This window comes from Athene noctua, chromosome Z (assembly GCF_965140245.1).
Source record: "Athene noctua chromosome Z, bAthNoc1.hap1.1, whole genome shotgun sequence".
Classification (NCBI taxonomy): Eukaryota; Metazoa; Chordata; class Aves; order Strigiformes; family Strigidae; genus Athene; species Athene noctua.
In genome coordinates this window covers 27,480,135-27,491,256 of record NC_134077.1, presented here as the reverse complement: position 1 = coordinate 27,491,256, position 11,122 = coordinate 27,480,135, and the positions used below count along the sequence as shown (strand labels likewise).

General features: G+C 41.0%; 1 protein-coding gene across 1 annotated transcript; it reads left to right on the top strand.

The window, feature by feature from the left end:
• The first annotated feature begins 2,159 nt into the window (after positions 1-2,159).
• F2R (coagulation factor II thrombin receptor) lies at positions 2,160-10,595 on the top strand. The gene is made up of 2 exons (XM_074931951.1): positions 2,160-2,386; positions 9,027-10,595. Exons 1-2 carry the CDS (start codon positions 2,287-2,289, stop codon positions 10,226-10,228), a joined length of 1,302 nt encoding a protein of 433 aa, XP_074788052.1. The 5' UTR covers positions 2,160-2,286; the 3' UTR covers positions 10,229-10,595.
• Positions 10,596-11,122: the final 527 nt, after the last annotated feature.

Sequence of the window (11,122 nt, the reverse complement as noted above, 5' to 3'; positions counted from 1 at the left end):
GCAAAAACTTCCATTTAACTTCTTTAAACTCCTTTAGAAGCTTTTTTCTTAATTAACTAAGTCAGTTTAGAGCCTTGTCACTGAACAATGAATCCTGCTTAAACAGGACTGACCACAATGATTTCTACCTAAATATGAGACTGACAGTAGTACCCAGTACCATGCAAATGAGCATTCTGTACCCATCCACTACTGTGTGTGCTGTTGACAGCTACTAAATACAACAACAATGAAAGGCTTTTTATAGGCTGCTGCAAACTGTAATTTCGGGTCTTTAAAGTTGGATAGGACTTGATGAAACCAGTTTCATTCATGAAAAGGTCTTGTGGAAAGACTTGCATTGCAAGAAGTAGGATTAAAAAGTGGTAAATGGAAAAGCTTTAAAAGTCATGAACTCTTCACCTCCATTACGATCAGTTTATCTCTAGAGAAAGTAGCTGACCTGCATAACTAGAGGATATAAAAATTAACTTAAACTTTGTTCCCATATGCAGACAGAAAAACATAGGCTTTTTTTATTCACTCACTATGTTTATAGGAATCCAATTTGCAAGGATGAAAGAGGACATAGCCCTATGACTGTTCCTTATATCCACAACTAAGTTACTGCCTGCAGATACAATCTGATTTTGCCTTTGTACCTTTCACAAATTCTGTATGGTCTATCCCTCAAGCCCTGACCCACTGGTTAAGGCCTCCTGAAACTTAAGAAATACAAATACTAACAATGTATACTTTCCCAAAATCTGGTGTAACATTTACAATTACACATTTATTTTAGGAAAGACTGATACTTAGTTCACTTCTGGTTTGGGTTTTGAAATTTCTAAGTGTTACCTTTTGCTATGTTTATAGAGCTGTGAGACTACAGGAATGCCAAAGAGCAGCTTAATTTTCTCTTCCCAATCAGATGAAAATAAATTATCTCTGATTAAGGCATTTTCTAAATCAATGAAGAAGAATCGTTTGTGATTAAGTATAAGGTGGTTTTTGTGGGTTTCCTAATGCATTTGGGATGACAGAGACGTAGAAAGGCTGGCCAGCTGTAAAACTTGTATTTATTCCTTGCCCTTGCCTGACACAAATTGCAGTCAGCCTTAACAGTGCAATAATGTAGCGGGTGGTGGGATTGTGATAACTGAGAACCCATACTTGCAATCAGGAGTATTTATTTTCCATGGTTTTTACTCTCAATTAAGAGCAAAGGTCTGTTACTGCAGAAGCACTAAGGCATTTCATATATATATATATATATATGAAAAAGTTCTAAACAGAGCTTACTCATGCATACTTTTTTGGTCTGTATTGCTGTAAACAGAAGGATATACAGTTGAGGATGGGACAGCATACCCTAACAAACCAAAGTGTCCACTTGTAAGGCTTTTGACAGTTATAGTTCTAAGAAATCCAAAGGAATCAAACCACCAGTGGAATAAATATTTTCAAGGAAAAACAAAAGGCTAAATAGTAGCTGCAAAGTTACAGAATTACGTTTCTCTGTAGGTTTCAGTTCAACAACCTCTTAATTCATGAGCAGCTATGAAGGACAGAACAAGCTGTACTGTCCCAGGCACATACTTGCTGGAGTTCAGGAGTGGCATCACTTCCTCAGGGGTCTCTCAAGAACTGCAAAGCTGGGTAATGAATCGCTTGTAGGTTGTTGTGGGGGTTTTTTTTGGGTTTTTTGGTTGTTTTTTTTTTTTTTTTTTTTGTAGAGCAGTCAGCTTTCTGAACCCATGCAGTACAAGTAGGCTTGAATGTTGTCTACTTTATACAGTGCAGGTCTGTGTATTAAGAAGCTTTTCTGAAGGAGCGTGTTCTTTCAGTTATGAGTAATGCAGATATTTCAGCTGGCCTTGTAAGTGTGCTCCTGCGGAGCATTAGCAATTTGGACTGCACAAAGAATAGACCCGTGAGAACAGCCTTTTGCTCTGCACCTCCTGCTTTGTCGCCCTGCCCGAGCCCACGACCCCTTCCCGTTTCTCAGCTGGGTGCCAGCGCTTTCGCTGCCGTTTTCCCTCAGCGCACGGGTTGCTGGCTGGGCCGCGGGGGCGGGCAGGCCGCCCCCCTCGCCTCGCCTCCCCCCCGTCTCCGCCGTCCGGCTCTCCCGCCCGGGGCGGGGCGGGCGCGCAGCCCCCCCTCCGCCGGGGCGGCGCGGCCCAGCCCCAGCCGCCCGTCCGTCTCCAGCCGCCGCGCCCCGGCTGCACTCCCTGCCCCTGCGCTGGCCGGACGGACAGAGGGAGCGGAGAGCGCGGAGAGAGCTCCCCGCCGCCCGGCGCGGCGGACATGGGGCCGCGGGCGCTGCCCGCGCTGCGCTGCGCCCTGGCGCTGGCCCTGGCCGTGCTCGGCTGCCCGCGCCCGTCTCCCGCCGCCGGCGGCCCCCTCGGTGAGTCGCTGCCCCCGCCGCGCGCGGGGGAGCTCCCGGGTCGGGGAGGGGGGCGCCAGCCCTGCCGGGCCCCAGCGATCCTGTCCCCAGAGGGGTCCCCCAGGAAGCCGCGGCCCGGTGGGCGCCGAGCGAGGATCCCGGCCGTGGCGGCGGGGGGCGGCACCGCCGGCTGGCTCGGCCGCCGGCCCGGAGCCGTGCGCCTCGGGAGAGGAAGGCAAAACGCGCATCAGCGCACGGCTTCGTGGGCCGGCGTGTAGCCAGGTCGCCGATCTCCCGCTTTGAAGTTTTAATGGGGGCTTAGGATCGCGTTTTCCGCTGCGTCGGGAGACGCTGCTCTGCGCTTGTTCTCATAGCAGCGGCAGGAGAACAGGCCGAAACACCAAGCTAGCCTGGGTAAAGCAGCGTCATATACTTTTTGAGAACGACTTTTTTGAATAAAGGAAATGTTACAGATCTGAAAAACATAGATCAGAGACAGACACAATGCCACAGGTAAGGTTAGTGATGGTGAAAAGTGATTCACAGCTGTCCCGTGGCTAAGGACGTGGCCGGGCAATAGCAAGTTACAATGGAAAGAAGTGACCCAAGTTGGCAAGATGTGCTGGTGGACTTCCTTAAAAAACTTGCGTTGCCTTTCATTGATACTTCCAGAAAGTAGAGTGCCAGCTGAATTTGTAGGCAGGGCAAAATTTGGAAAATCTGCCAATACAGAACAGTCCAGAATATCCACCCCAAGTAGATGACCTTCATGGTTATTCAATTAGAAACAGCACGATGGCAACATCGGTGCTGTAACCACTAAAAAACCATGGATCCATCTAGCTCACAGCTTGTCTGACAAGGCAGATGTTGAGAGTAGATGCATGGTAGGTACATCCATGCATGTAACCTCCCAGTTTCTGGTAGAGGTACAACAGTACAAAGGACAAGATTATGTGTTCAGAGATTAGCAACATCCTGTGAAATTCAGTTTAACATTTCTTTCAGTCACATAGCGATCACAGTGCTGCTGGACAAATAGCTTAGCCCCATGAGATGCCTGCTGGGAAGACTCAGTTCAAGCCCTACATACAGAAAAGACTGTTTAAAGGAACAACTAAGGGGGAATTTCAGAGGGTGGCGTACTTTGACTGCTAAAATGAAAGCTGAAAGGGGACAGAACTAGTGTTCGTAATTAAACTGGGAGGGAAGTATCAGAGAGGGCAAATAACTCTGGCTAAAAAACTTTTTGTCACAAGGACAAGTGGGAAAGAAGAGATCACAGTCATGTTTATATGGGAAGTCCTTATAAAATGTCCTTATAAAAGAAAAAGGGGGATGGGATGGGGGTGTAAAAGACAAACTATACATGTCATTTCTAGAAAAACGATTGTACTGTTGGGTGCTCTTCTTCCAGTTTATGGAAATTTTCAATCTTGTTTTCCTGCCTTTTACAATGATAGCCTTAAATCCTGAATTACACTATTTATTTGCTGCTTCCTTAGGAAATAATGATTGAAATAGTTACTGTATTACATCACTAGGAAAAGAAAAATTCAAAACAAATTACTTCATGTGCAGTAGAACTAAAAAAGCCTGGCCATCTGAACATGTCTTCCACTTTTCTTGTACTCGCTCCCACTGTAACAATATCATTTCCCCATTGTCCTGGATAACATTCCCTGTTTCTACCTCAATGTACTTAATTCCCATCACCTGTGAACTGCTGTATCCCCAGCTCTGCTCTGCCCTTGCACCTTCTCCCCTGCTTTTCCCTCAGTCCTTCTCCCCTGCTTTTCCCTTGGTCCTTCAATATCCACAGTTACCACATTACTGACCTGTGCTGGTCCCGCAGGCAGGTGAAAAAACGATAGCTTGGCAGTGGGTTAGCATTAGGTGCTTGAAGATTAGTCCACAATGTGCTGTTGAGGTGGTTGGCTGAGGTCTGAGGACCTTCCTGCCTTGAGACACTGATAGCGGGATAGAGAGATGTTATCATTGCTTGAAGCCAGCACCTGTGGTGAAAGAGATTGAAAAAGGAAAGCAAAAAGGAGCAGACATCAGGTTGCAAAAAAACAAAATTTTAGAAAAATGTGTTCAAATTATTACTACATCACTTGTGTAATTCAATAACAAGCTCTGTATAAACAGAGATGTGGGCTAAAGAAGATTTTTTAAGGACAATACCATGCTGATTTTTACAGAAGAATTGTCATCTATCCTACAAGACTGTGTCTTACCTGATTTATAAATGTGTCTGGCATGAACTTCATATTCTGCCTGTGAGTACCTAATACCAGGGTCACTGAGTAATTTCGATTCTAGATGCTTATCGCTGTGGATTATACAAAGGGGAGATAAGAGAAACTGACTTTTTGTTATCCACCAGTGGTATGGGTGCAGCTATCATCAGTAATGCCCAGAAATCGGTATTAATTGTTGTCCAGCAGTATACATTGAACATACATAACTGACTTGTGTAAGAATCTGTTCTTTAGTTTTCCACCTCACAAAGATATCCCTTGGGACATGAACATTGCTGGTTTGTAACATTCTGTCCAGAGTGATGGGTCTACAGAATACTTTGAAATTTTCTTCTGGAGCTCAAGAGTGCTTTTTGAGATTGATTGAAGCCATTATATATTTTGCTCTCTAGTTCTTTCACAGAACAGTATGTGCAGTAGCCCCTCACATATGAAAGTAGACATAAAAGGAAGTCATAAAATAGCTCTTGTGTAAAAATACACATATGCAGATTGTGGGACCAACAATGTGTAGTACTTGATGGAAAACGGCGCAGTATAAGTTGTTAAAACCAAACAATCCCAAATTTACTGAGCTTTCTACGTAATTTCTCTGCATCCTTGTTAGAGAATCAGTGCAAAGACCATAGGCAGTAAAAGAAAACTTCAGGCAATTTGAGAATCGTACTGATTCTGCATAATTTTTGCCTTTCAAAGTCCTCATTGGATGCAAAGAAAAGACTGTATGTATATTGTTCAGTGTCCTGACTGCACACCACGAGGATGAAACCTCAATGCTTTATCCCAATATTCTTTTGTTCTTAGTTTCTTAGTCCTGTTCTTTCATACCTATTCATATTTTACAAGTGCTACAGACTCTGATATAGCTGTAGCTATGTAAGAGTAGTTTTAAAACCTTTTCTGTAGAGCTACTGTATTGGCTGCCTTGTACTATCCTGGCTTATAGGTATGCCTGTTTCCCATTACTGACCTCTATGTTTATTGTCAAGGTTCATTAAGATCTTTTGAATCTTTGATCACTTCATCCTCTTCCCTTCTGTGTATAAGACCCTGATCATCAGCTTTTTCAAATAAACACTGGCACAAAAAGAATACAAAATGTCAAGACAGTAACTTACTTTCTGTTTCACAGAGCACGAAGAGCATTATTGTTTTTTCTAATAATACACAGATGCTATGTCATACAAACATACAAGCAGCTTTGCAAAAGAAAAGAACTGATATGTGGCTATCAATCTTTTAAATTAAAATTAAATTGAATTTCATCAGGAAAGTTTGAATTCCCACTCTATATTATCAAGTGGCAAAGAAATAGCAAGTTTGACATCTTATTGCATTTTTCCATAGAGCTGGCTTTCAAGTAGTACCTCATGTCATCTAAGTTCAAGGTGGAGAGATGCACTGAACACAGGACACAGCATGGAGGTGTTGTTAACAGCATTAAGGTTGAGGTCAGCTCTGAACTTAGAAAGTCTTTGCTTATACAAAGAACACTAGTTTTCACCAAGTTATAGCATTATTCCAGAGAATTTTAACTAAACTAAAATTGATGATGAAAATTTTTTGTCCTGAATTATTGTAATAGGATTCTATTTTTAGAAACATTTGATAATGGAATAATGCAGACTCTAAATGCTTTAATCTAAGAAATTTGCAAATAAGTTAGCTCCAAGAATTCAGGAAATAATTAAAATTATTAGCAACGTTCAAGTGACTATAAGCAATAGCTAAGACAAAGGTCAGTAGTTGATAAAAGTTAACTGGCCCAAAAAGAATTATTTTCCTTTAGCCTATTTTCATACTGTTCTAATTTAGGAGTCATTGATGAGAAATGGTTCAGGTTACCACCAAGGGCTTCCACATTAAGTGACTTAACCTCAGCCAGTAATGGTCAGTGGTTCTGACTGGTTTGCTCACTAGTCCTCAAAAGGTGAGGCACTGCAGCACTGCTAGCTCAGGTGAGGCAGTGCAGGCGAAGCCCTGCAAAGTTCAGGGATACCGGGATGAGAGAGGTTGCTTGCTGAAAACACCTCAGTTACCATGTCATGCAGGGGTCATCTTGGCAATACAGTTCTAGACTCTAGACAAGGTTTACCCTCCCTCCCATCAAGTCCATTTATATTGGTGTTCCCCAAAAACATGCCTTCCTCACATGAAACCATGTCATCTCTTCACTTGGTTCTCCAAACTGCTCTTCAGCAGTGGAGAAACCAAGGACATGTAGACTTTTGGGCACTAAGCTCATCATTGTCTTCTGTTGCAGAAATTTTCTGTTTTAGAAATGTCAGTGGAAGAAATATATATTCACAGCATCCAAAGTCTTGAATTCATAAAACTTGTACGTACTGGAGATACTAGACATACCGTTCCAAGATTTTTCACTCTCACGGATGTCTTTACCATAGAGACAAGCCTCTGGGCATAATAAATTAGGTTTTTTTCATTCAAGTATAATCACAATCCTCCCAAAAGAGATGAATACTGATGGTGTCAGTTGTGACAGATTTCTACTGCAGTGATCATTAACTACTGGAAATCACCTATTTGATGTCAGCCATAGGCCGAAATTGTAGGTGTTAAATATAACTTGTGCTGCACCTGAACTGCTGAACTAGGAGCTGACTACTTGAGCCATCCAATTGCTTGGACTAAACTTTTTAAGGATCTATAGTTTTTCCTTTTGTTAGTGTTCTCTTTTAGACAGCATAATAGACCCTTGTATAAATTGGTTTAGTGCCCTTCTGTGCAAACACTGAATCTCACAGACTTCTCTGCATTGGTGTTTCAGTAAAAGTACTAAATTGTTCCCATTGCAGCCTACGCAACAAGCTCTCGGGCTGAAATTCTCATACAGCATCTTTTTTTTCTGGCCTACAGAGCTTGCAGTTTAGTCACTTTGCATATGAAAACCATTATCTGAAACACTTCCCCTCTTTTGTCCTTACTGTCCACAGAATGCTGCTGTGACACAGCATGATACATACAGCACAGCAGATTTAAAAAATCCCCAAATTTCCCTACTACTCCTCTCGTCTTCCCCCACATTCAAGTCTGAATTTCACCAAAATTAAAGCTGGGCAGGGCCCTTCCCAAACTGCCTGCACACAAAGGGAGGTAGCTTGCCTGTTGAAAGCTGCAGCCACTCCTCTCTTTGACATCTGCCTCCTTCAGAATTTTTTTTTTATCTGCATTTAAAAAATGGTTTGAATTACTGTAGAACAAATAATTGCTTCTAATGAGTAGCATTTTAGACACGTGAATCATGCCTATGTACTTTCAGCTCACTGATTTAACACACCTTCATTTTTATTTTAGTTGTCTAGGATTCAACAAAGATCAGTTGCACAGCTGAGTAGATGAATAATTACTTGAGCTGTAGTAACTCTCTCACTTCTGTCCTCTCATAATGTATTTAAATTATCCTACACCTAACTAGATTAAGCTGAAACTGAAAATTACAGTCTTCCACAATAAGTCTTCATACAAAAGACTCTTCTGAAATGTCTAAAGTAGCTCTTTTGGTTGTTTGGGGTTTTGGTTTTTTTAAACATAAATAAACCCATACCACACTTTCAAAACTTTGTAATGCTAAATTCCTAACTCATTACAGCTACATTAAAAAAACAGAGATACCCTGTCCTGACACTTCTTCTCAGTCAAGTCACTGAACCATGCTGCAAAAGACCCTGCTGTAGAGAGAACACTAGTGGCAGGTTTCAGAAGTGCCCCGAGGGCACTCATGCTGTCCACAATGATGCGTGCTGTGGGGTAGGACAAGTAGAATTGGCAAAGCAAAGCGTTTCAGTGCAATCTGTGGCTACCTGTCTAATACAAGCAAAAGGCTGATCCACGTCCGCTCTGAAAACTGCGTGCAGATTTCTGCCACCTGTCTTGATGGGAGTCATTGGGTTGAGTAAGATGTCTCCAGAGCACACAGAAACATTTCAGTAACTGGATGTTTTAATGGCACTTTAACTTTTTATTATTTTGGTTATGAGTGGTTCTAAAGGGAATTTTGTGTCTGAATACTAGTATTAATCTCAGCACCTCATTTCTTACAAACTGTATGAAGGGTTTGGCAGAGACAGATCAAGGGTGGCAAATTTACTGCCGTATTTGTGTTAAAGTAGCCCAAAGAAAACACAGATTAGATTGCATCCTTAAGCACAGATGGAGTCCCTACCATAAAAAGCTTCCAAGCTAAGAGACAGAAGACAGAGAAGGACATCTTACCCAACATAAAAAAGGCTGGACTAACATCTGTGATCAGGCTACACTTTGAATCAGAAATTAACCTTATTATTTTGTGTTGTGATCTTAGCTTTCCTTTTTGAAGCATGTTTCCTCATAGCATGTAAATATTTGCTTAATAATCTTAATACTTTCTTATTTTTCAGCCTCCCCATATAACAGCAGCACACCACAGCTCAGAAGTTTTGTAATCTCTTTTGTAAGTCACCAGGATGACCCTATACCTACTGAAGATGATACTGAAAATGACTTGGAAGTTGCATCAGGAGCCACTAATCAGACTGGATCGTTCCTACATGAGCAACGTACAGTGTCAGTGCAAACAGCACAGTTCCTCACTAGTCCATGGCTGACACGTTTTGTTCCTTCGGTTTACACCTTAGTGCTTGTGCTGAGTCTCCCTCTGAACATTACAGCAATACTCGTGTTTCTGAAAAAAATGAAAATTGAAAAACCAGCTGTAGTATACATGCTGAATTTGGCCCTTGCAGATATCCTGTTTGTAAGTGTGCTTCCTTTTAAGATTGCATATCACTTTTCTGGAAATGACTGGTGTTTTGGACCTGAGATGTGCCGTTTCATCACTGCTGCCTTCTACTGTAATATGTACTGTTCAATAATGCTTATGACGAGCATAAGCTTTGATCGCTTTTTAGCAGTGGTGTATCCCATGAAGTCTCTTGGGTGGCGTACATTAACACGTGCCTCGCTGATTTGTTTCATCATATGGTTTGTAGCAATAACTGGGGTTATACCTTTTCTCATCAGAGAGCAAACAATGGAAATACCCAAGTTAAATATAACTACTTGCCACGATGTGCTTAGAGAATCTGAACTTCAAGGGTATTATCTCCACTTCTTCTCCATCTTCTCATCCGTGTTTTTTATAGTGCCATTTATCATTTCTACTGTCTGTTATGTGTGTATCATTCGATGTCTTAGTTCTTCTACCATTGTTGCAAAACAAAATAAGAAGACCCGTGCCTTGCTCTTGTGTGTGGCTGTTTTTTCTGTTTTTGTCATTTGCTTTGGGCCTACAAATGTCCTTCTATTAATTCATTATATCCATTTTTCTTATGACAACAGCTTGGAGTATCTCTACTTTGCCTATCTACTATGTGTTTGTATCAGCAGCATTAGCTGTTGTATTGACCCCCTTATTTACTACTATGCTTCTTCTCAGTATCAGAGACAACTTTTCAATCTCTTCAATTGTAAAAAGACTTTTGATCCCAACAGTAGTAACAGCAGTGGCCAGTCAATGTCTACCTCTAGTAGAAGGTCTACATGCTCTACTAATGTGAATAACAGTGTCTACAGGAAATTAACTAGCAATGCATTGAGATAATGTGTCTTACATATGCTTAATTTTTAGACAATTTCAGACAAAAAAAACCATTATATTATATCCAAGAAATGCAAAACCTTAAACCAGGTAGTTTTACAACACATAGTTCTATGGATTCATTACAGTAATGCACAATTCACAGTATAACTCTGTATATGTATATAGACATATAGTATATGTAAATAGAATAATGTAGAGGGGAAAAGTAATTTTTTCATAACAGCTGTTGAGTGTTTTTCGAATAAAATCCTTTTTTCCAGACAAGTCCTTTGTATTGTTAGTTCAGTTTATGGCAGGGGTTTTATGAAATCCTGTTTTAGGATTTTGAACTGTATCAGGTTGATTACATTCTTACTTATGGAACCACCCCATCTATCCAGTACTTCCTGAAGTAAAAATATCTTTCGGGGCTTTTTTTTTTTTTTCTTTCCTATTTGCCATTATTTCCAGAATCATATGTAAACTTCATTTTCTTAGCATTATTTCGCATCTTGGACACTGAAAATGTTTCTTTGCCATTTTTATATATTCCACTTCAAAACAGTCTGTATGGTTTTAGGAATGTGAGCAACTGAAAATCAGCTACTGATTGGTGCAATGTGGTGTGGGAGATAACTTTCAGCAGCCAAAACTATCTCTTCTACCACTAGGCATCATGGTTAGGAATGTAGTATTTTTCACAATTACTTTTACAAAAAAATTGACATTTTATTTCACAATAATCAATGTTGAATGGCTCTCCAGAAAATATACTGAAAAAAAAAAATGTATTAAGCATCTTGTTAAGCAGTTTGTAAACACATGCTTTCATGCACATGATTAATCATCATGCATGTGTTTAGAACTTTACCCTTTATCCCTGTCAAGTCTAGATGTTTTTTATATTTTACATTG

What these genes read in the sequence shown, in the direction of transcription:
- F2R (XM_074931951.1), top strand. Translation starts at nt 2,287, where the DNA reads ATGGGGCCGCGGGCGCTGCCCGCGCTGCGCTGCGCCCTGGCGCTGGCC. An exon ending in CGCCGCCGGCGGCCCCCTCG is followed by an intron (nt 2,387 to 9,026) that starts GTGAGTCGCTGC and finishes CTTATTTTTCAG; the next exon opens with CCTCCCCATATAACAGCAGC.